Below are 25,432 nucleotides of genomic sequence, written 5' to 3'. Positions count from 1 at the left end.
GTGGGGAAATCGTTATCAGCTTCTCTGTCTATGGGAGTTATTGTGGTCCAATGCTCTATAAACATTATAGAAAAAAATGAGAAATTCCCTGTGTGACGCATCCATTATTTAGCCAGAGAAGGGTCACTGAGACATAAAGTAGTTTAATGTTTCAACACAATGACTCAATCTCACAGACTAAATGCTGGCAAACTGATAAGCACATTTGTTGATGGATCACACAAACTTTTCCAGAAAGTCTCTGAGGTCATGACAAACCGATGAAGGTGTAGACTATACAGTAGGTGTGTTAATGATTCGGATTTTCCCCAGTCAAAGTGTGAACTGCCACTCTGTGATTCAGTGTTTTCACAGCAGCCGGATGCGGGGGGCTCACCCGTAGGTCTAGGCGTGAGTAACTCCAGTTCCTCTCACTAAGAGAAACTGACAACTTTTCTGTCTCAGCCTCGTCTCAACGCTTCCCTATCGATGCTGCACACCTCCATCACTCTTTCTCTGTGAAGAGAACAGCGTGGCATGACGTGAACATCCGGCTTACTTGGATTCCCTTCGCGGAAGCGGAAAAGCTCCTTTTCCTGACTTGTCAGCATCAACGACAATTTCAGGATCTGTGCTTCGTCATGGTAACTGGCAGGGATGGTGAGGGCTTTTTAGGAGTGTGTGGCTGACAGTGAGCACACACAAATGTCTGGTCTGATTCAGAAAAAAAACCCTAAATAAACCCCGCTCAGTGCTTGTTTTAGCAGATGGTGTAATAGTAGCACCTTAGATGTACTGCGGTTCCAGACTTTCCTTATCAGTCTGAATCTGAAAACTACATCTGATGAAATCCAAAACAACACAGAGAGACGCCCCCCCGGATGCTCATGCCCTCCTGTGACTGACTGCCTCTCGCAGTCGTCCACTTCTCTGCTCCGCGGATGCCGTGTCTTTGTTCAGCAAGGCGACGTGCCGACGTCAAATCACCTCCTTTGTTTCAACACGCCTCAGCTGCATTGTTCGCCCGGCCTGAATTCTTCAACCTGCCCATGTTGCTAGGAGCAACAATGAGATAAATGACATGATTTTTTCTATTGTTGAATAAAAGAGCAATGGGAAAATTTAGAACAAATAGAGACCCATCTGTCACCCAACACCCAGTGATGATGAATCCTTTTCTGTTTGAAGAGCGCTCTTACTTTCTGCCAGAGAATGTAAAAGCTGCACTGCTTTGACTGCTATCCCACAACAAGGTAAATCTTCATGCAGCAAGTTAGCTGAATAAGTCGAGGTATTCCTCAAGGGCTGCTGTGATTTGCCAGGTGTTGTGCAACAATGCTTGTTACGACGTGAGATCATCTCTTGTTAATCTTCTTCCTCATTCAGCTGATTGTGTTTTATTCTCTTGGCTGGCCAGCTGAGAAATTCTTGAAAACTAGTGTTAGTTCATTCAGAACGAGGGGACCGATCCATCCGGAGGTGCACCTGACAGGGAGACTTCCTGTGCTTCCCTTTCATGGGATCTGCAGCTCAGAGGCAGGAAGAAGGCAGCTCGGAGAATTAAGTCTGTGTTGACATATCAGAAAAGGAGCTACGAGCGAGATCCTGAGGCACAACAAGGGAGTCATTGAGCTGTTTGGTTAAAGGACCACCACAGTTAACACACCAGCTCATGAGAAGAGGATGGAAGAACTTTGGCAGGAAGGAAGCCTTCATCGCTGAAAAAAAAGAGGACGGCGGAAAGGCAACTGGGCAATGACCCTAACATTGACGGAGGCCTCTTTGGATAAAGGACTATAATTCAGTATGTGTGCGCTTCAAGTGAAGGGCTTAACTGCTCTGCCGACACCTGTTTGGCTCTACAGAGGAGCCTTTCACTGGGGACAGGTGCCTCTGCAGCGACTCGCCCGGTTCCCCACGCTCTCCGCTCCAGCTGCCCTGCTGTCAGACCTCGGACACAGATTCCTCACATGCCTGACTGTCACCTCAGGAACCACTGCAGAGCCAAGACAACTTCCTGATACAATAGGGGGCATTTAAGTTTAAACTATTGCTCAAGTGTGTCGGCAGTAAAAGAATATGCTTCAGAAAGAGACTCCATTGGAGCATTTTTGTCACTCTGTGGTAAAAAGGCAGATAAGTTTGCTAAAAGTACGAGTTGGATTCAGATATAAGCAAAAATAAGAATCTAAGAAGTTTTATCGTCAAAGTAAGTCTTAGACATTCAGCTCCTGACTGAAAACTGCAAGTTGGTATTAGAAATGTGGTTGTTTGACTGTAACAAGTAGATATTCCATTGTTTTCATTTGATTAATCTTATTATTATTTTCTACATCAAACAACTACAGCTCAACTACAACTTCCTTAAGCCTGAGCTGACGCTAAGTATCACAAACGATAGAGAAATGTGGAAAGTTAACTTATCAACTGATCAGTGCACCTCTCAACAGTTTGGTTAGGAAAAAAAAATGATAACAAACCATCCAAAACTGACTGTCACATAAGATATCTTCAAGCAAGAAAAGCTGAAACGGTTGTGTGCAGTTTCTTAGAAATGATTCGTTAACCAGCTAATCAGCACCAAGTGTGAACTCGATGGCATTTGACTGTTCTGTCCACGTGTGAGCTCCAGTTTTGAAGCTTGAATTGGAAAGCTGGAATGATTCTTGTGGGAGTTTAAACATATGCGTTGCTGCATGCACACTGGCTCTGTTCAGTGACCTGTGCACAATGCAAACACACTCTAAAGGGAGGAGTCAATTAGCACAACAGGGAGCAGATGTCAGCAGGCTGAGTGCTGAAAACTCATACTGTAAAATACCTACTGCTGAACCCTGAGAATCAGCTCTTATTAAAAGCCTCTGTTGCACGTTGTTCGCTGCAGCGGCGGGAACAGGAAGAGTGCATGCATGTGCTGTGATAAACACAACTTTATCTGAGCTGCTTCACATCGCATGCATACCCGAGCACATGTAAGCACTAGCCATGCTTTCCAGATTTGGGCCAATTGGCTGTGTTCCCAGCAGGGCTGGGCTGAGCAGCTCGGCCCCAGCATGCGCACCGAGCAAAGGGTAAGGTGCTTTGCTGCATAGCTGGAATGTTTTTACGCCTTTGTTTAGCCCAAAAGGCGGCAGGATTCATTTTAAAGGAGCTCTTATAGAGGAGGGCAAGTCGAAGCATGTCCAGAACTGACTCTTCCACTCTGCGAGAGCTGCTGTTTTGTTCAGACATAGATCTATCACCAGCAGCAGGACCAACCAAACGCCTTTTAGGAGATTTTCACAGCTCTGCCCTAAATTTTCTGTGGGTTATGATAGAGGTTAATTCATGTTTCTGAAATCCAAAAGGACGAGATATTTGTTACACAAAATCAAATAGGACAATAGGAGGCTTCAGTTCCAATGAACCCGAAGTTGATCTGCGTTAACCATCTTAGGTCCTGCCACTGTTGCTCATCTTCACATTTAAAACTGGCCATAATCTTTCTCCCCAGAGGCTGTGAAACTGTGAGAATCCAGCTGCTTTGCAATGAGAAGTTCCCGTGTTCTGACAGCAAGAAAATCTGCTTTGTTTACTGCGTTTGGCTGGAAACGTGATGCAGGCATGCACAGATGGATGATAAAGCTGGCGACACACAAAAACCATGAACTTGTTACTTTAAAGTCATCAGTGTGACCTGAAAACATGAGCAGTCACAAGAATCCACAAGCTTTTGACAAATCTCTGGGCAGATTGTTTCCCACCTCGACTTTTTCATGCTTCTCCCATCTCAGGGGGAAATGATAAATGATAAAATCCATCCTGTTGTCGGCAGAGTTCTGGTGTAAAACTTTTCCGTCTCTGTGTTATTACAGCAGTAATCGACTTCAGAAACAGTTCGCTTAATCCAAACAATACTTTATTCAATGACATAGCTATGTTATTCCAGAGGTTCTTCACTTTTTTTTACAGAAGGATCAATTAAAGAAGCAGTAATAAAAATGTTGAATTTATTTGTAATAATTCACTTAGCTGCAGTGCTGATACCACCATGCCTGCATGGAGTAATATGATAATGACCAGTGACGGCTAATTTAGGATAAGCCTTACATAAATATTACAAATTAATGAGCAGCTTGTTACGTTAAAGTTAGTATCGCCACATAACAGGTAGGTGTAGCCTCAGTGGCAACAATATCATAATAACTTTCCATAGGAATCATCTTTTGAGGTCAAGATTTTACTAACAAGTGGTTGTTTTTTTTTTATTTTTTTTGCCCGATCAAACATGCAAACAAATGTTAAAAAGAAAAAGCGACAAAAATCAAAGAGAAGTTGTGATAAGCTTTTCCTTCAAGTCTGGGATGGGTTAACTTTTACAATCAAGCTTAAAATGATGAGCTGACGACCTGGGGCCGGTTGGAAGACTTCCCTCCGAGAAGGTGTCCTTCGTAAAAAAAAATAAAAAATAGAAATGAATAAATAAAATAAATAAAAAGTCGCATGAAAGAATTAAGTCTTGACCTTAAATCCTTAAACGAAGGAAGTGAATGCATCCAGAGAACTGAGAGATACACTCAATGATGAGTTAATGAAAACAAAACTACAAACCAAAAATACGCAAAAAATTACCCAATTTGTCTTTATCCGCAAACACACATTACACTGTATGTAAAATGGAGTCAAGCTAGAGCTGCGATAGATTGAAGCCATTCAAGTGTGAAGTTGAGTCACCTACAAACCACAGATGACCACAAACAGCAGTGACACTGCAGGCAGAGAATCGTGTTTGGTGTCCTTAGAGGACGTCGTTCAGGATGCGTTCCTGTGTGAACTCTCACAGCTACTCCACTAAAATCAGCTTCAGGAGCCTTTCAGAGGTGAGGAGTGAAGCCTGAGCTGGCAGTAAACTGCCTCGCATCGGCAGATGATGCCTCCTTAAAGTGAAGTGTTGAGAGCGCAACGAGAGGCTAAACAGAAGAACATGCACATCTGAGTGTGAAGTGGACCTCCATCCTCCGAGTTTCCTCCTGACACAAGCGCCCGCTCCCGTTTCTTTACATTCAAACAGCTGTCACGAAACAAGCCGGTAATGACATTATTTTGTGTCGGAGAGAAGCCACAGCTGTGCGAAACGGTCAGGCAGATGTCGTCATCACAGCTGCATCAGTAAAGCCTCTCTGCTTCCTCTCAGGAGACGACCGTCTTATCCCGAAACAGGCTGGCTAACATCTATCTGTCAAGATCTATCGGGCAAGAATATTATCATAAAAATAAAACAATAAAAAAAGAAATAAATCTATCTTCACTCTGCTGCACTCTGTCAGTCTTCTTTATCCCAAACTAGGATAGGAGATGTTTGGCTGCAGCTGAACTCTATTTCCTCAATTCAGGAAGTAAACATGACCACTGTTAAACTTTAAAGATCAGTGACTTTTCATTCAGTCGTTATTTCAAAGTCCAGCAGCGTGATTATGTGCAAAGTTCAAGAACCTTTGGTAACTTCGTGACTTCCCTGCCAGAATAAGTGAAAAGTGTGGGCGGCTCAGCATCACGGTGGATGGTGTTTGTTTCTCGACTCTACAGGTACTAGACTGCGTAAAGAGCAATGGCTGTCCTCTTCTCAGACTAATGCGGTTCTATTCTGCAGTTTCTCTTATCTCCCCGTGTGTCTTCATCCTTGGGGTGGACGGCTCTGCCTCTGCTTTGATGTATTAAGATCTACTGGGTCGTTTCCAGCTCTTTCACCCCGAGTATGTTCTTTATAGATCTTAAAGTATGGAGCCTGAGCGCTTTCACTCAGTCAAACACAACGTCTCTCTGTGTGTCAGAGAAGCACAGAGCCCTAAAGTGTCCCCCGAACACTCCGGATCTGGACCCAGGATGCCTGTGCAGCCTTTGGACACCTGCGGGGTCTGTGAATGTCTCTGTGATGGGACAGAGGGATGGGAATGGCAATAGCTCAGTAATTCATCGGCCATCCATGGCTTTGCTCCCATTTAGATACAGATACCCACTGAGACACAAAGCCCCAGCTGTCTCAAGTGGCAGACTTATACACAACATTGAGCGCTAATGCAACACAGCTCCATTTAGCCCTTTAAGAAACACCCCAAAGAGCCTTTCTATACAACGCTCTGATCCGCAGAGGCAAGGCAACTGTTGTCCCTTGTTTTTAGTCCCTATTTTGGCTTAAGTGACTTTTTCTAGCTGTAGAAAGAAAAGAAGAAGAAAAAAGAAGATATTTTCCAAAAGATTGATCAATTCCTTTGATTCAGCAGAAAAACAGCAAATGAGCCGCTCACACAGCAAATTACCAAATAGAAGGATGACTAACACCTACTGGAAACCAAGAGGCAGCTTATTTAAAAACAGCAAAAAATCCTATAATGGTTGTACGGAAACAATCGATCATCACACAAAAAAATCCAACAATTTAGTAATTAAGTGATTAATTGAGGAGTTTGTAGAAATACTCAGACTCAGCTGATCTACATCAAGTATTCCCTGCTCATCATTCTTATTTTGGCAAAACTAAACATTTAAAGAGCTAATTTCTTGTGCTTTTAGTGAAAGACAAAGAAAATCAAGCTGGACATTTTACGAACTAAAAGCCGAACACGTTAACAACTCCATAAACTCTGCAAATGCTTAATAGGAGGTAGCTTATTAGATTTCTTTCTTAACTCCCACAAACTGAAACACACAGACAGATGCTGGCGGAAGAAGAGGAAGAGAGGAGGCGTTCGGCTGGAGTACTTCTACATCAGATGGTAAAAGTGTGGGAGAGCCAGGAAAGTGAGAATCACCTACATTAGTGAGGGGGGAAAAAGATGCACTGCACACAGAGCATGTGTCAAAGTTAAAATGAATAAGGGTCCATTTATTACCAAATCCCCCCCCCCCCCCCCAAAAAAAAACCCTCCCTCCTGGCTTTCGGACAGTGAGTAATCGAACTGAGAAATATTCTCACATTAGCCCACTTCGGAGCTCCTCGTGACTCCGGGGAAGTCAGCAGCAACACTGTACAACTGCGTGGAGGCCTGTAGGAAGAAGCTCCTGAGCCGAACAAACCAATTACACCCCTGTCAAGTCCGTGAAGCTGCACTGCATCATCCCTACAGAGGCACCGCTGTCACATTGTGGCTCAGGAGAGCCAAGCTGACGAGCCTGGCATTGTGCAGCACAGTGCTAAGCCCTGCTATTAAGTATTGATTGTCCTTTATTAGAGAGGCAGAGTAGGTAAAACAAAGGCCTGCCCTGATCAGCACGCACTGAGCTGCTGAAGCATGTGACTCATAATTGATTGCAGAGAGTGTTAAAGCTGCAGGGCAGTTCTGCTTTTACCCCATGACTCTCCCTCGGAGCGGGGGCAGCCTTCATGACTGCTGCTGCTGCACATTCCTCCCCAGGCGGAAACACACACATTAGCATCACATGCTAACGGAGGCACTTGGAAACGATATAGCAAGAACAATTGATGTGTTTCCTTGAGTGCATCCCAGGAACAATTGAAGCAAAACTTTATGATTAACTCTTTAAAACACTTGATTTAGCATTTTAAAGCAACATATTAAAAATTACTAAAGCTTATGAGACACTGTAATAATTGTTTATATCTGCTCTCAGTTTTGTTTTCACTGTCAGTTTCTGGTGCTTCCGTGAAACCAGTCAGATGATTAAGTGGAAGTTACAGAAAGAGGGATTCACACTACATGTACAAGAATGCTGCTGCATGAAGTTGAAGAGTCGAGGCTCTGGATAAACGGGTGCTGGGCTGTCAATGTGAAAGTGGGCCGACTTAGCTGGCAAGCCCGGACTGGATGTGACACAGCCCTCAAATATTTCTGGGAAAGAGGATCAACCTCGTTACACAATGGGCAAGTCATTAGCCAACTACTGTCTGTCAGCCCCAATAAAGTTGAACTCTGCTCACAAAAGATGATCACGCTCGATGGCTTCAACTGGCACACTTAGTTAATTAAAGAGGTGAGAACGCAGCCGGCCGACTGCTTCTGTCAGCATCCACGAGGGCGGAAGAGCTGCTGAAGTGAAGTCTGATACTGATGTCATCATTTATGCTTTAAACCACACATGAAGCAAGGCAGGGGGAATATTTTGGACAGCAACGACTGACCTGGTCTAAGATCTCACAGCAACCATTATAATAAATCCGACTGTTGGAAACAGCTTGTTTTTACGCCTAAAGTCAACGGTCTCAGATCTGAGTCTTGGTCTAATTTGGAAAGTTTCATAAAATTGACTTGGCACTAATTCTGTGTTGGTGATTTCCAGTGTGTCGAAATCTTAGCTTAAGGGTGCAGTTTTAAATGTTAAACTCTATCATTACTCACTCCTCATGTAAACAGATAGAGTTTTAAGGAATTAATAAAGACTTTAGTCAGCATTTATAGGCATTTGTAAGCCAATAATAACAGTCTAGTCCCTTCTTATAGATGGAAGTAATCTGAAGCTAAAGAATTCTAACCATTATGTCTGTCCTTATGGGTGTTAACCAAATATTAATGAAGAATTTGAACCCTCTTGTTTGCAGTTATAGATGTTAGTAATTCGTTAAAGAGGACTTTCAAGTGTTGGTAAAGGGATGTAACAAGTAACAATTGTCCTCTCGTCAGTGACCTTAAGTGACCTATAACTAGGTTTTGATGAGGCCACAGGACAGAACTTAGCTCCAACAACGGAAAGTTGTAACACACATCCTGCAGGATTGTGCTTTTATTTGTGGTTTCTTTCGGTCAAGTCTAATCAGACGGGGAGGAATCATTCTCACCTCTGCTACGACATCCCTGCCACAGACAAGCATAAAGTTACTCAACTCAAAACTTCGCTAAGTTATGAAACTGTAAATTCGGTCTGTGTGTGGGAGTGAAAAAAGGATGGTAACGTGGAGGAGGAGCACGGAGGCGGGCGGGATGAGGCAGACAAAGTGTCGGGCCGCTCATTGATCAGCAGGGAACGCCAGTCCTCCCTCGCTCTCTTTGTTCATCTGTCTTTTCTTTTCAACCAGATGCAATTTGCTGCTGTTTAGCAAGCCAGAGGAGGCTTCCTGATGACTCAAAACACTGCAAACCAGGAACTCACGACCGGCTAATGTATTCACAGCATCACTCCACCTCTCTGCCGTCCACCAGCAGACTTTGTCTGACGCAGGATGGCAGAGAAGATTATCACTAAATAAGATATTCCTCTTTCCTGAAAGCAAGTGGAGTTTTCAATGAAAACCCTTCAGAGTGTCCTCATGTTTCATCACATAAAACTGAAAACATTGTAAGATCTTTTTAAGCACTTGGTAAAGTTAAATGCCTGTATTGGCTAAATTAAACCGTAGATCTGTAAGATTCATATGACTTTACTGCAGAAAAACAACAAACCAAGGAACTGCAGCATCTTTATGACACATAAACCCAAATTATAACCATTAAAATGTGACATTTAAGTACATAAATGAGCTGCTAGGTATCAGAATATGCAGGCAGTTGTTTGTTTTATACACACAGCAAAACCAAGTTTCTGTTTTCTACATTAATCTTTTCATATAATCACTGATGCTCAGATATGGGTCATCACAGGTGGCCTCTACAACTCAGCATCTGATATTTCCCTGATGTCACATTCACGTCATAACATAAACACAGCTGACTGGTTGCTCTGTTTGAGAATACAAAGGGTTCACTTTCACATTCACAACTCATTTAAAACATGTATATAAACTCTATTCTACCTGCGTGATAGTTTTCAATCAATTGATCTGGCCTGTAACATGTCAGAACTTAATGGAGAATCTCTTTAACCTTAAGGTATTGTTCTTTTGCTCTGAGTTTTTAGCATAAAACCAAAATATACTCAATTCCCTGTCATTAAAGATGCAGATAAGCAGTAAATCTTCCTGTCTGCGAGGAAGAAGGATTCAAATGTTTGATCTGACATCTTTGGTATCACTGACAAGATTGGATTTTTGGTAATCAACCCATCAAACAATCAGTTATTACTTGAGCTTCAGTTTCTCTGTGAGCCAAATCTAGAAAGTTCTGTATGGATTATAAAACACTAAGTAAAAAAGCAAAAAAACAAGCATAAGCTTCCAAGTCTTCTGATCTGATGGGAATATTTACAGAAATCTAAAACACCAAATAAATAAGCTTTTGAGGAAAAAAAGAAAAAAAACTAAACTTAGGGTAACGTCGCTGTAAGACGGATCACAATGTTGGGAGAAAATTAGCGACATAGTTTTCAAATGTCCACGAGTTTTTAAAAGGTCTTGTTTTGTCAACAAAGACTTGTTTGATTTCAAACGGCGTGAAACAAGGCAAAGTGAGAAATCTTTTATCACAGAAAGGCAAAATTGTGCTTTTAACAGAGATTAAAGGACTACATAAAGTATCCATGCTGACAGAAGAACATCCACCTCTCAGATTGAGCCGACAGCTGTATGATTTACTGCCCTAAAACCTCCACATTAAGACATAAATCAGGAGTCACGGGGGCTCCATCCTCAGAGGAGAGGCAGCGAAACAAGGTGATGATGTGGTTTATGAGCCCCAAGATCTTCCTGATGCAGGTAAGTTGTTTACAGATCTGATGTTTAACAAGTGTTCTTAAAACGTTGGGTAATGATTAGTGACAGTGTCTTAAAAGCAACATAACAAAGACACATTTGTACCAGGCTCAACACAGACTTCAGTGTTGAGCAGATTACGAGGTTAGGAGGTCTCTCATGCTGCTGACCTCTGACAGAAAGGTCCCTCAGTGGTCCCCTGGGGGGCCCCCGACTGACACCGGTGAAGGACTGTCTAATCCTGGACTCAGGTCAGACTCCTAACACACTAAGTCAGACACCCTCAGGCAGAAACACAGACAGGATGGGGAGACCTCTGCAGGACACAATCACCACAACAGGAGATATGAACTCTAAATCACCTTAACCTGCAGACTGTATGAAGAAAGGAGAGCAAAGTCTGCAAGAGCATGCATTAACTGATCACTCTCTTAGAGAGAAGACATTTTTTGTTGCCTGTTATTTCACATGTGGAGGAAAACACTACGAGTAAGAGGGGGAGCTGAAATCAACCGCTGTGTACCAGGCCTTACGTTGTGTTACTGCTCTGTGCAGCAGCGGCACGAAAGACTCAAATCAACGTGAATCCTTGCAGAGGAAAGGTGAGCAGGACACACCTACACATCCTTTATTTACTCAGGCTCAACCGAAACTAGACCAAGCAGAGCAGCAGCGTCCGGTATCTCCATAAAGAGGTGGATCTCCGTCTCTCGCGCGCGGGCACACACAAGCGCACGCACATACATACACACATACATACACGCACACACCGTACCTCAGGAATTCTTGTAGACAGGTGTCACAGAACCGGTGTCCACAGGTGGACACTTGGACCGGCTCCCGCATCGCCTTGCTGCACAGCGGACACTGGAACCGTCTCTTCGGCTTCTCCAGAAACTTGTAATCGAAGCCGGGCATGGCTGCTTCTGTCGCTTTCCTCGGGCCTTCGGCTGCAGGTTAAAGGTACAAATGTCCTCTCGGTCCTCCTCCCCCCCTGCACACGGAGCTGTTTGGCTGCGCTGCCGTTTAAACCGATGAGGGGCTCATATCACGTCCCCTTCCGCCACCGACTGATTGGGCTTACAGGAGGCGAGTCCTCCGCAGCTCTTCCTCCTGCAGTCCGGAGACTGATGCCAACAAAGACAGCTGCAGAAACGATCCTCCCTCCACAGGCAGGTTTGTTTTGACCGGCAGAGCTGCTTTCTGGCTGTGCTGTGCACTGAACTGACTGACACTCTGAGCACAATGTAAAACCACTCCGTCTGTTTAGGTGCACAGAGCCCCGCCTCCTCCTCCTCCTTCTCCAGGCAGGAGGAGTCAAGGAGCTGAGACGCTCCTTTCACACCATTTTCATCTCTCTGATCTCCCTATATGGATCTTTAATTGGGCCTTTGTCCGGCTGTAGTGGCCTCAATGAGCTGTTCATTGTTCTGACTGCTCACATGTGATATGAATCTGTTATTTATCCGATTGCTGTCATTTGTGGGCACACATAGAGTGGCTGAGAAAAACAAGTATTTCAAATAAGCACTCGCTGTCTGTTAAGTCAACAGTGCGGAGGGTTTTTTTGTTCAAATTTCAGTCGGATAAATGAAAACATCTCACAGAGAGGCATGCATTGGGCGAGAGACGCCCTCTGCTGGTGAAGTCGCACACAAACGGAACATTAATCTTTGTGGGGTTTTGTTGTAAATATGCACATCAACACCGTGAAATCTGGCCCGGGCTTACATTTCCACACTCGTGACACTCGTAAAAAAAAACAAGCACGCGGACATCATCTGTGAGACTGGCATCAGAGCGCGCGCATCAGCACATCTGGACCATTTTCCACCTGCCGTGTTGCCACCGGATTACATCACCATTACATCATCAGACAGGACAACAATGGCAGCAGGGCCATGTCCTCACAAAAGGTGTCTGCAGAGGAGAATATTAGCTCACTGCGACTGCTAATTAATCCCAAACTGTCACAAAGGGAAAAAAAACATGATGTGAGGATAAAGGAGGCTGTCGCTCAGAAGGATCTCTTTAAAGATGATGCACAACCTGTTTCATTTTAGTTTCCAGTCATGAAGAAGATCAATGATTAATATATTTCAGCGGGCAACAAGTTATTTAATCCTAACTGATCCAGAGAGGAGCTTCTTATTCCTTAAACATTCATATTGGAAGAAACATCCTGAGGTTGTGGCTAAGATGTTAGTCTGTTTCAGAGGGGTCAAATTATTTCTCTGTGTGTCAAGCCAATAAAAAGAAGGAAGGAAATCCTGACTGATCGGACAACACTTCACTGTTTGGTGAAATCAAATCCAATGAAATCAACAGCAGAAGTCATGATAGTGTTTAATAGTGAATGTAAGAGCATTTTCAGACACACAAAGAGAATTCAAGGTGTTTGAGTTAAACAGCTGCCTAGTCTTAAAACAACACTTCAAAAAAAAAAAAAATACAAAATACACATATATATACTTTCAATTTGTCAAGGATCATAAAAATTGGATTCTGGAGAGATGGAAAAAGGTCATGTGGTCTGATAAGTACAGATTTACCCTGTTTCTGAGAGACGAGTGGAGGATAAAGGGCTGCACCCATCATGCCTTGTGCCTACAGTACAAGCCTATGGGGGCTAGTTAGTCAGGTCGATGTTCAGCAAAAGATTTTCTCTTCCCTGATGGCACGGGCAGATTCCAAAATGACTGCCGAGATTCATCGGCTCAATGTAAAATAAATGTGGTTCAGGGAGCATTTCCACCACAGAATCCAGATCTTAACCACCTTGAGAATCTTTGGGATGTGTTGGAGAAGACAGCGATCTCTCCCATCATCAATACAAGGTCTTAAAAAGAACTTAAAGCAGCTCTGGGAGGAAATGATTGTTGTGACATTGCATAATCAATGGTAAATGTGTACCTTAATCAGACATAATGATAGTTATGGCCAGGCAGCGTACATTACTACAAATTAAAGTCGAAGAATATGAAGTTCAAAGTAGTTCCGCTGTTACCAGCTGTATCTTTAAAGTACTGTTGAATACGATCTATTGGGATGAAGTTTTTTACTCTCAGAGCGTCCGTTTTTACAGATTTTCTACACTGCTGCACAGCTGCTTCAACAAAAGGATCAGATCTGTTAACTTAACTCATCTGAGCATGCCACAGTCAAGAAAGAGGCAGCCTTGTTCTATGAATGTCGTTTTTCTCTAATCAGTTTTTATGAGATGGAGACTTTTAAGCTCTTTCTGTCCTGGCAATGGGGACAGAGACTTATTGTAGTTAAAAGTGTCTGATCCACAGAGCCCAGTGTTGTTCCTTCTTGCCTCACAGCTTAGATCTGAATATCCACGTATTTATCAAATTTCCTGCAGGACTTTCTGAACACTTTGGCAGTTTTAGCCTTGGGTCATCTCATGAACACAGTTTGCATAACTTGTACTACCATTTCATTTACAATATATTACACTTATTAGCAAGCGACAACAAGAATCTTAACGAAACACAAAGTTGTGTCTGAAATCCCTCCCTGTTTAAAGGGTAGTGCACTTATCTATCTACTGTTGTTCACCATTTCCTGAGTCCAAAAAGTATAAAGATTTGTACAGTGGAATGAAAACAGTGCTGTTGATAGCATGTCATTTACTGCTCACGACAGAGTGAACAGCCTGTTTACTTTAGCCATGAATGAGGAAACAAGAGAGTGATTTCAGCCACAGCTCAGCCTAATCCCAAACAGACCCTCGTTATCTGGTCTGAATGCTGCTGTATTGCAGGACTAATCCAATGAAGCACAAAGTGACCAGTCACGGTACAAGTGAGATAAATGTGCTGGTGTCATTCGACTGATGAGCGCTCAAGTGGCTTCATTCTTTTCGTCTCATTCACCGGCGTCTTAAGAAAGCTCAAACCAGTTTGACTTTCACTGGCTTTTTCATGGTTTACAGAGCAAACACTGCAAGTGAAGGAAGACAATAGTTCCCCACAGGTGAGCTGCCTAATGACCTCCTGTAATCCAAATTCAGTATCAGTGTTGCAACATTCCTTTAACAAGCGCCTTGTCAGACACACCTGCGACCTCAGACGGGTCAGGACCTTCTCTGTGCTATTAGGCCACTTACTGAAACAAACATTCGTCAGTGACAGAAGAATAGATGGACCGGACAGAGAATGAGAAGAAGTGAAACTGTGAGGGTGCAGCTGCGGAATGAAAGGAAATCATTCATCTGTAGTGCAGATGGGTCTCTTTGAGGAAGATGTTCTTCTCATTGGGCCCCCAGGGGGTAAGTTCTCAGCCCCAAATCATCTCGGCACAGGCTCCTCGAACAGAGCTGCGAAAAGAGGGCGCAGAAGAAAAAGAGTGAATATTAGTACAGCTGAGAGATGTTGATCAATCAAAAAGATGATTGGCAGAAATGACTTTACAGCCATTTGGCTCGTTCCTGATTTTTTCTTCCTCATAACTCGACCTCTCTTTGTTTTGAACTGAAGCAATCTGAAGATGCCGCCTTGACTCAAAACCTTCACTATATCCTGACACTATATCCCCAACAAAGAAATCAGCAGATTAAACAACTACCGTAGCTTATCTATTAGTAGGCAAATGGCTTGTAGAAACTCCATAGCCATCAGCACTTAAGTCCAAAAGGCCATTATGACCATCTGCAGTATTTATATTTGGCGACATTGCTCTGTTATGGGACCTCCCTACTGAACAGAACCAAACAGATGGGGCATCTTTGACAACAGACCACACTGAGGGAGTTAGACACTGTATGAAAAGGAGGAGCTGGGGTGGAGGTGGGTTGTGAAGTGGCCTGCAGAGGTGGCATTAAAGGTATGTGAACTAATGCAACTAAAACAGAGCTCTCTGTATGAGGTTTGACAATAGGATGCAAAAAAATGTGAGTCAGCTGGACAATCAGCTGATCAGGGCTGGTGTCGAGATCAGGTGATACACAGAGATGAGGGCTGAGCTTTACGCTGTAGTTTGTTGATCGCTCAGATATCAGTACAACTCTGTCATGTTTAACTACCTAAATCAACCAGGATGTTCCTGGTTAGTTTGATGCATAGTCACACCTTCCTGTTGCATGAAAGATGAGTCTTTACTCTTCACACCGATCCTTCAGCTACATCTGCATTATATTTGGATTATTATTTGTTTATCTGTCTTTTTAATCCATGTAGTCTCCTGTGAGTTTTGTGAATTATCAATACACTTTCTGTGTCTAAATGGGTGTCGAGAGGATTACGAATTTTCCATTTTAAAACACAAAGCTGCCCTTTGGCTCTTTTACTCTCAGACACACACTGTGCACATCCTTCAGGTCTAACTAAATAAAATAATTCACAAGCTTTGACATGCGTGTTTTCTAGCTGGCAGTTTTCATTTGTGTGTTTGCTGAAATTTTCACCGAGTTATTACCAAAACTGTGGCTCAGTCGGTATTAAAACACACAATTGTCTCCACAAAGCAAACAAGTCAACAACAACAACAGTCAAACACTGAAGAGAACATCTTTAAATACTAGATACATGACTATAAAGAAGGCAGTCAGAGCACCTGAACCAGTAGCCTGGTTCTAAAATACACCCGACACAATATGATTTTGCTTGTTTGGTATTTGGCTTCATGAAGAGACTCAAAATGGAAATGATAAAAAGAGACCGGATACATTCTTTTTAATCAGCTATGTGGCATCGACTCCGTCCTTCATGATTTTAGAATACATTTAGGATTTAAAGCACAAGTAATCACGACAAGTGTAAAATATATATGACTGTTTCATTTGGATGTTTCATGTTTTTTTCTAGATTCTAGTCGAGTCGTGAGTTATTTTCAATTTTACAATTTCTTTTCTGTGGATTTCACACTGTCAGACACTGATTTCCTGCTCCTTTCATTAAAAGTTCGATAGTCATATGAGATAGATCCATTTAGAGTCAATAGCCACGGTGATTGGACTGAATCACTTCAAGCTTTTGGGTAGAAATGTTCCGATCGAATTAGTGGAAATGTTTGAATACCTGCCTTCGGTCGCAGCTGAGCTCTCAAACTCACAAATGAGTCCTTTCATATTAGCCCTCAGACAAACATGCATTTCTGCCGACGTTATCAGGAGATGTTTGTCTCAAGTTCAGCCGGTCTTTCATCTGGGGATTAGTCAGATTTCACCACATCCCAACATCTCACAGCGTTTGTTAACAGAGAGTAATAAGCAAAATATTACGTTTCACTGCCAGCAGAGTGTTTCCATGACAACAAGCCACTGATGTCACCGTAAACGGGTGACTCTCGTCGAGCTGCACCGCCTTCGGTATGCCACAATCCTCCTCTTTTCTTCCAAGGCGGCCGCGGGCCCCTTTTCCCCATGTGTACACCTCCCCTTCTGCAGAAAAGAGGAGAAGAAGGAGCTGGTCACCAAATTCAGAGCGAGACGCATTAATCCACACAAACCTTTAAATGACAGCTCGGTCTCTCCTGCAGGGGCAGCATAAAGACTCTAGCTGTAGGAAGTCTGAGCCGAACAAAGCCTTCCGGATACAAAGAAAACCTACAGGCACTGTTGTCTTCTCCCCAGGGAACCAAACGCTGGCACAATAAGACATTTTGCCATTTGACTTACAGAGAGACAGCACAAAGACACGCACATCTGTTATCTATGTTTATAGCAGTGCTTTTGTATGTTTATCCTATTAGCTTAAGTCAAAGCATACCATATGGTCCATGTTGTCATCCGTTTGAACCTGAAAGTTGTTTCAGAGTTCATCAAAGTCAATCATTTTTGTGACAGTTCTTGTTTAAGGATAAGCTAAGGATTTTTCGATGTGGGTCTGTTTACCCTGTTAGTTGCTTGAAAAATTGATAGGCTTAAAAACGTTTTTGCAATCGGACCCGTACTGAGCGAGAACGTCATGACAGTCACAATAAAATAAGACGAGTCAAATATCCCCTGTTTAGTGAAAAGAGCTGCTTAAATAAAAGTTGTTTAGCTGTGATTCGGACTTTTGGTAAACATCGCATAACATTTACCCTTAAAGTAACTAACACTGAAAGGGAAGACACAACTTTAACCCGAAGCAGTGAGACACAAACAAAAGAATCTTTCTCTAAAGTCACCCTCGCCGTGATGCTGTCAGACATTAGCAATCTGAAAAATCTAAAAAATACAAGCTTCAGCTATGCAACAGACACTTGCACTGTTATATAAGACTGCAGCTGTTTAGTTCTTGGCTATCATGGTGTTCTACTAATACTTTACTTAAAAAACCCAAACAAATAGGAACCAGGTTGAGAAAAACACCAAATTTATTTCTTTAAATGCCGCCCGTACTGAAGGTTCTTATTGCTTTTTCCAGCAGATTAACCACAGATATGTAGAAATGTTTTCTCGACTCAAAAGCCCAGATGAACCCTGCTGCATTCACTGCATTCGATTTGAATGATCCTGTTTGGAACATAAAGAAAATGATCCAGATATATTTAAAACACAACAAGGCTCATGTGAGAAATGTTTTTCATCAGCTGACTGTTTAGCTTGTGTGTGTGTGTGTGCGTGTGTGTACATACAATTTTCAGCTTCATGTTAGCTCCAGAAAATATGATAGACTTTTGTAAACCCCACCACATCTGTCCAGGTGTGCAGGCACAGAGAATGAGGATGAAGACGTTTCTTCTCACCAGATCCAATGGCCAAGGTGAAGGCGTCGCCACAGGCAGCCATAGTGATGCCCTGCAGGCCATGCACATGGTAAGGCAGGCGGCTGCTCCGCCGCGAACTGCAGCCCATCTGTCTGTGCTGGTTGCTGCCAAAAGTAAAACACTGGCCACCCTCTGAATATTGAAAACATGGACAAAAATCAAGAAAATATGTTAGATTTACACTTCTGGTGGAACACGGAATTTTATTTTTAATATTCTTGTCATCAGGTTTGATGCATCCACGTTTAAGCAGCCTCCTTACCTCCTGACCTCCATACCAAGAGCATTGAAAACAAAACAGGGAACGCCTTTTTTTTTTGCTTAGCTTACAACTTTAAGCTTTACTGCGAACCATCTACTATTTTGTACAATAATGACATTAAAAGCCAAACAAATCTGTAACAACTATGCCTTTTGATAAAATAATATGAATTTCTTAACCTGTAACCGCAACAGAATGGGATGTTCCAATGTCGATGTAAACAATCTTCTCAGTGTTGAGAGGGGCTGACTGGACCGGAGTGTAAGAATGAACTTCTTCAACTTGATTCACAGGATTTGATTCCTCTTCTGCAGTAATCTTATCCAGGCCAAGCTTATTGAATCTGATCACAACAAAGCAGCAAAAATCAAGAGCTCAACCAAATCATTTATACTCTATTTCCTTTTAAGCATACATTCAGTGAATTTAGTTTCTTCACCGGGCCTAATCTTTGGTCCTACGCCTCTGATCAACCTGTGTCCCACAGACATGATCTGCACAGAGCTGCTCAGGTTCAGGCTTCTTTCTAACGCACAGATATGCTTTCTGACTACAATGAAAGCAAACACTGTGTCATTTCTGGAGAATGCTGTCACACAGGTTGTGCGCCACAAAAATATCCTTCTAAACCTTTAATCTACTATCAGCCCACACACATACTTTGAACATAAGCCTATTGGCAGTACAGTTCTATCATACTTTACAGAAAACATACAGCAGTAATGTCTTTTCATTAAGTGTAAAATTAGGCATGTTTCCCCTTTGCTTCTTCTGTGACTTATTTTAGACTGAGAAACGGAATAATTACCTGTTGCTTCCACATGCCACAATGCTGCCCTGGGTGCCGATAATCATAGTGCAGTCAATGCCACACACCACTTTCTGGGCCTCAAATTCCACAGGTAAACACACCTGCTGTGGGCAGTTGTGGGTGTCTTGGGTGCCAAGCCCGAGGCGACCTTTCAGACATAGACCATGTGTGTTTGAACGTGTGTTTAGAAGCTGCTGTCATACATTAGTGATGTATGATAAACAAACAAAACAACCAGGATAGCTAAAACTATAACTGACTCATTTGATATACCATTGTCTCCTCTTCCCCAGGCAAATACTTCTCTTTCATTGGTCACAGCAACAACGTGGGACGCTCCACAGGACACCTGAACCAGCTCATAACCGAGGAGTGCCTCCACGATCTTGGGCTGCAAAAAAAACAAAACAAAGAGAAAAGAAAAGAAATGTGACTTGTTTAGTTACAAATTCTGATCCAAATCTGAATCAGTGTTGCATCTTCATAGCACAGTGTTCAAATTTAATAGTGTGGACAAAATCTAAGAAATCCACTGCAGAAAGGCTGTATTAGATTGCATTAGCTTAAGTCGCTGGTACCAATATGCGGATGCAGAGATCTGTAATGAACATTGATGAACATTTTGTCTTATGAACACGCACTTGTGTTACGTCATTGAAGTTATCGTGTCCTAGACAGCCGTTGCTCCCACTTCCAAATGTCATGATAATGCCCCTGTCTGCAAATGGAAAATAAAAACAGGGGATTAACAGGACTATTAGTTGATGAGTGTAGGTGTATTGTAGTGTACACCAACAAAATGCTTCTAATCCTGATCCAGGAATTGTTAATCTGTGTACAGTGAAAAGTGATGAAAGAGAGGCAACTGAGCTAAGAGGAAAGGTCTTTAATCCTGTGTTATCTGCTTCCCAGTGCTGGACAGGCTGAAAACACCCTCCTGCAGCAAACTGGCTAACAGAGCTCCACAGTTTGAGCTCCAGAAAAACAGCTCTTCCAAACTGCCAGACAAGCAAGAAGAGGTTTAATTCACAAGCAGATTCACACTTTCAGGAAAAAAGAGCCTGCTGCATCCACAGTTTCATATGTGCAGTTTCAAATGCTGCATCAGAGTGTGAGGACAAAAGTGCGGTATAATCATAGATTTCCTAAAGCAGAGCCCTAAGCTGGAGTTACAGGGCATGGCTGTGATCTTTTTAATCTATCCAAAGAGGAAAAGCCCACCAACCTGTCATGCAGGTGGTAAAGAGATCCCCACAGGACACAGACTTGATGGTGACACCAGACTGACCCTCGAGGAAACGAGAAATAAAAGGAGGCTGCATCTGTTCCACAAGGCCAGGAAGACTGGCCTCTCCGGACACCACTGATGGAGCCTGTGATGATAAATCATAATAAGCATCATATTGAATATAGAAAATGAAAGAATCCACCCGCTGCCACACCATTAAAACACCATCAGCCTGTGATCTTGACCGGGTGTTTTTCTATATTCTATAGGTTTGTACCAGGAACCTTTATGCTGTGAGACAACAGTGCTGTTTAAGAAGGATTTTTCCATTATAATTTCTCACTTTAGGAAACTATACAAATATAAAACATCAGGTTTCAGACAGACCTCCCATGTAATTAGACGACCAGACTTGGTGACTCCCATTTTCTGAGTGCGGCCAAGAGACACCTGAAGCACTTCAGTGTTGAGCATTGGCAGACGGAGAGGCGTCGTGATGCCACTGCCCCACGTATACACAGAGGACAGCGGGAGGGAATGCACCTTTCCAGAGCCTAAACCGACTGACCCATCTGTTTCGGAGCAAGTAGTAATAACCAGTTACTGCTGTGGTCAGTGTAGTGCAGTCTGATCTGTTGTCAAACAATATTAGGTGCATCACCTCTGGACCTGTTGGTGGGAACTCTCCCTCCTTGTCGTCCACGAGGACCAGGCTGCACTGCAGACAGTGGTTTCTCAATCCTGGAGGGGAAAATTTAGGAATATAATCTCACGGGACAAAGCATTGTGAAATCTTATCACAAATGAGTACAAACTGCTCATTTAAAAGGTCTAATTATCAATATGAGTGCACTGAAGCTCCACCTTCGCATTTTCACATTGCCTATGTCTGTGTAGAGATTAAGCAGAGGCCTGATGCATATGGGCAGAGCCATGATTTCGTTGAGTTGAGGCCGTTTGGACGGATCCAGATTGAGCATGTTGAGGATGAGCTGTCTCAGTTCTGGGCTGTATCGGTCTGAGATTGGAGCAAAGGTACCGCTCATGATTTTCAGAACGAGGGCAGGTAGATTCTGAAAGGAAAACCAAAGCGTGTGGGACAAACTGCACAAGGATTGGAAAAAATAATGTCTAAAATCGTCTCCTTAAACTCCACAAAAGGTGGACTAAAGGTTCTCACGTCCGTAATCCACTGTGGACTTGGTAGTGCAGATAGATTTGAGCAAAAGGCAGAAACATTTGACTGAATTATTGGTTTGTGTGAAAATAAAAAGCCCCAGTCCTAATGATGCTTTAATATGAGAAAACCTGCAGTTTTCACATGAAATATTCTGAGAAAGGTGAAGTATCCTTTAGTGAATTTAGCGTGGCGTTTATGTTCGTTAGGATGGTTTCATATCCTCTGCACAGAGTTTATATATTACTGAGATTAATACTACTGTAAAAGCTACAGCAAATACATCATTATCAAAACATCCAAAAAAAACCAAAGGATTGTTGAAAATAATTTTTTAGTACTGCAGCTTCGAAGGCTCTCTTGAGGCTCGCTAGCTCATACAGCACACAGCCCAAAGCCCAGATGTCACTCTTCTGGTTGTACGGCTTTCCCTCACACAGCTCTGGGGAGATGTAGCAAGGAGTCCCAACCACCTGCACAGTCAAAGCAGCAGCTAATAATTCATGCTCCCACGTATTATGGGGTTATTCTATCCACAGCTTCGAAACAAAAGAAAATCAGCTCACCGTGTAAGCTTTGCTCTTGCTAACAAGAATTTTGGATATGCCGAAGTCCCCAATTTTGACGATCATCTGGTGCTTGTCGAGAAGAATATTTTGGGTCTTGAGGTCACGGTGCAAGATCAGCTTGTTGTGCACGTGGTACAGAGCGAGCAAAATCTGCACGAAGAAGTGAAGGATGGTGTCCTCGTCCAGGAGGGAATTACAGCGCTTCTGTATGTAGTCAGCCAGGGTTCCACCTGCACAAAGAGAACATAGAATAGGTAATAAACAATATGGATGCTCACTGGAACCATAAGAATGAAACAGTTACTTAGTAGATAAACATCTAGCCTTGTAAAGTTATTTTTCTATCTCTTCATGAGCAGCAGTGAAGTAGATAATCTCATACTTTTTGGAAGTTTCAACCTTCCTCCTTAAGCTTTTCTTCTCTATGGAGAAGAAAAAAAATCACAGCCAGCAGAAAACACTTGATTTTACCAAAAGTAACTACTCCAAAAATGGAAAGACAGATTACAACATAACTAACAATGATAGGCAAACCAAACAAGGTGAGAAGGAAAGAAATCTTCAAATGGTAATAAAGCACAGAAAGACATGAGTTTTGATGATGAGACACATTTGTTTTTCCCATGCAAATCAAGCCACTCAATTGACCCGAGGCGTTAAAATGTATTGATGATGACAGCCCAAAGGTGATCTTTAAATTGAAAATATGGACAGCCGACGCATGTGATCTGATAATTCCAGGGTGATGGAGGTGGGTCGTGTTGAAGAAACTGTGGATTCAGTGATGACAACATATATCATTTACCCGATTACATAGTCCCTCGCAACACCATCACCACACACACATATTAAGAGGTTCTCGAGTGGTCTTCCCGGGCCTTACGTGGGAATGAGGAAAGTTATTGAGCCCTACAGCACTAAAGCATGGGAAAAACTAAGTGCTGCGCAACGAACAAAAGAGGGTCGTGTAATGAGATACAACAGTGAGCTTACCAGGTGCATACTCCATCGCTATCATGAGGGCCTTGTCTTCCAGGAAGTTCTCGTAGTACTCTATGATATTTGGATGGTTGAGCAGTTTGAGCACCTGACACTCGTTCTGTGCTGCCAGGCGTTCGTCTCGTGACATCTGCTCCACGGGGATCTCCTTCAGGATGACAAGGGCCCCGTCACTGCGCCTGCGGCACAGGTGAACAATCCTGACAGGCCAAGAGATGGAAGAAATGTCACACGTATTTTCTTGGATAAAGAATAAAAGCGCAATCTGTGGCTGTTAAGGTTAAGGAACGCTGAGACCGATTTTGACAAAGTTGCATTACATACAGTCTGAGGAAGAAAAGAAACACAGTCGTGGAACATTTCTCTATATATTACTGAGTTAAAATTGATCAAAATATAAACAGAAAACAGATTAACAAGGGGATATACTGATGTCTATCAGCAGAAAGCAGCACAAATGGTAAGAGACAAAGATTTACAGTGAAAACTCCAAAGTAAACATCTCGTATTCTGCAGAATTAATACTGTTGATACTGTGAAGCTGAGCAGTTGTACAGAAGTAAATGTGTATTGGTCATTGAATAGTGTGTGGCTGCTGTCTAACTGTCATTACAAAGTAAAGCCAAAGCTGTTCAGCCTCAGAGAGTGCTATTACGACGCAATGCAACTGCTCAGCATTTGGAAAAATACGTGGAGTATCAAGTCTGTAAGTTCAGGTAAATTACGTGTCACAACAAGAAACCTATAGGTGTCTTTGTTTAACACTGATCCTGGTACTTCATATAAGCTCAGCACAGCCGTTGTGAATGTTTTTAGAGACACCTGTGAGTTTCCTGCTATGACAAGTCAAGATGTTTCCTGTGGGAAAAAAAAAAAAGGCTGTATTTTTCTCGATTCCCAGTGAATGAGCGAAAGTTATAACACAAAGTCAGAACATAGCAGCATGTTGTCATTGTAGCTAATTAGGAGTTGATTGGTGGGAAAAAGGCATTTTTCTGGCAATTTTATCTAGTTTCAAATTCACCCTGCAAAACCTTAAAATGTGCAGGAATAAAAAGGGGCTGAATATTTTCTGATGCCACTGTAACTAACGTACATTTGCTCAAGCACTGTAATGTATATTTCATTTTCTAAGATTTTTACATTTAAAAGAAAGTGTCATAAAAAGAGGAGTTGCTGTAGAATACTCAAAAGCATCTATCCAGGGAATGTACATAAGTATGAATCCAAGGTTCCCTTTAAATATTTAAAATATTTTCCTTTTTATTTGAATAAACTTATCTGGCAAGTTTTGATTCCACTTTAAATCCTACTTTAACATTAATGCCTACATAAAAATAATAGGCTAGTGTAGTAATAGTATGAAATTCAGTAACAGTTTGTGTATATTCTACTTTTAGGTACATCACATTTACTAAGAAGCTCTTTAAAGTGTATTATCAGTACTGAAACAAGAGACGTGAATGCTTAATATAACATTTGTCAACAGTCTATATATGTATACGTTTGTCACTGATAGAGGCAGAACATTTTAATTCAATGATGTGAAAACATGAAACTGTCCCATCGTGTTATAATAGGGATGGATGTTTTTTTTTTACTATATTTTCACATTACTTTTGCTGATACTATACATTTTTAGGATTAAGCACATGTATCGCTAATGCTTCACTTTTAGGGGGAAACCGTGAAGTTATCAAGTCTTCTTCTACCTAATCATAACAGTGCTATATGTAAGTTTATATTAGGTGGCGGCTAAACGAGCTTTCTAAAAGAATGATAACCAAAAAAGCCACATGTTTACATTTTAAAAACTCAATGTGGATTTGACAACAAGATTAAATAGAAGCTCTAAGCCTAAGTATTCTTTATAGATAACTTTTTCATCAACTTTGTCCGATGCTCCGTCGCCTCTGTTGGTGTTTCTTCCTCAGCCAGCGTACATTCCGTTACTTTTTTTGGGGTAGTGAAAAGAGTTTTTATGGCTTCATTACAAACACTCCGACAGCGCCGCATTTTCGAAAAAGACAACTGTGTGTAACACAAAACGACAACAAAGTGTTTTTAAAACCAGATTTTACCCGAAAGCTCCTCTCCCGACAACTTTGATTTTCTCATACTTCTCCATCGCTACTGCGCACAAACGTTTCCGTC

General features: G+C 42.3%; 2 protein-coding genes across 2 annotated transcripts in view; both read right to left on the bottom strand.

Moving 5' to 3' along the window:
• traf4a (tnf receptor-associated factor 4a) overlaps positions 1-11,784 on the bottom strand; it is a 37,409-nt gene extending 25,625 nt beyond the window's left edge. The window contains exon 1 of the mRNA XM_075473149.1: positions 11,310-11,784. Within this exon, the coding sequence (XP_075329264.1) occupies positions 11,310-11,452 (143 nt within the window). The 5' untranslated portion in view covers positions 11,453-11,784. The remainder of the gene's footprint in view (positions 1-11,309) is intronic.
• A 1,092-nt stretch (positions 11,785-12,876) lies between these two features.
• nek8 (NIMA-related kinase 8) lies at positions 12,877-25,432 on the bottom strand. The gene is made up of 15 exons (XM_075473148.1): positions 25,360-25,432; positions 23,273-23,478; positions 22,277-22,509; positions 22,052-22,183; positions 21,398-21,606; positions 21,195-21,274; positions 20,921-21,105; positions 20,531-20,678; positions 19,947-20,023; positions 19,579-19,696; positions 19,303-19,453; positions 18,674-18,837; positions 18,212-18,364; positions 16,761-16,919; positions 12,877-14,858 (listed from the first exon to the last, which is right to left on the bottom strand). Exons 1-15 carry the CDS (start codon positions 25,404-25,406, stop codon positions 14,830-14,832), a joined length of 2,091 nt encoding a protein of 696 aa, XP_075329263.1. The 5' UTR covers positions 25,407-25,432; the 3' UTR covers positions 12,877-14,829.

Source organism: Odontesthes bonariensis, chromosome 9 (genome assembly GCF_027942865.1).
Source record: "Odontesthes bonariensis isolate fOdoBon6 chromosome 9, fOdoBon6.hap1, whole genome shotgun sequence".
Classification (NCBI taxonomy): Eukaryota; Metazoa; Chordata; class Actinopteri; order Atheriniformes; family Atherinopsidae; genus Odontesthes; species Odontesthes bonariensis.
This window is presented reverse-complemented; position numbering and strand designations above follow the sequence as displayed.

What these genes read in the sequence shown, in the direction of transcription:
- nek8 (XM_075473148.1), bottom strand. Translation starts at nt 25,406, where the DNA reads ATGGAGAAGTATGAGAAAATCAAAGTTGTCGGGAGAGGAGCTTTCGG. An exon ending in AGAGAGCCTTCGAAGCTGCA is followed by an intron (nt 21,607 to 22,051) that starts GTACTAAAAAAT and finishes TTTTCCTTTCAG; the next exon opens with AATCTACCTGCCCTCGTTCT. An exon ending in CCATTCTGTTGCGGTTACAG is followed by an intron (nt 18,365 to 18,673) that starts GTTAAGAAATTC and finishes TTCAATATTCAG; the next exon opens with AGGGTGGCCAGTGTTTTACT.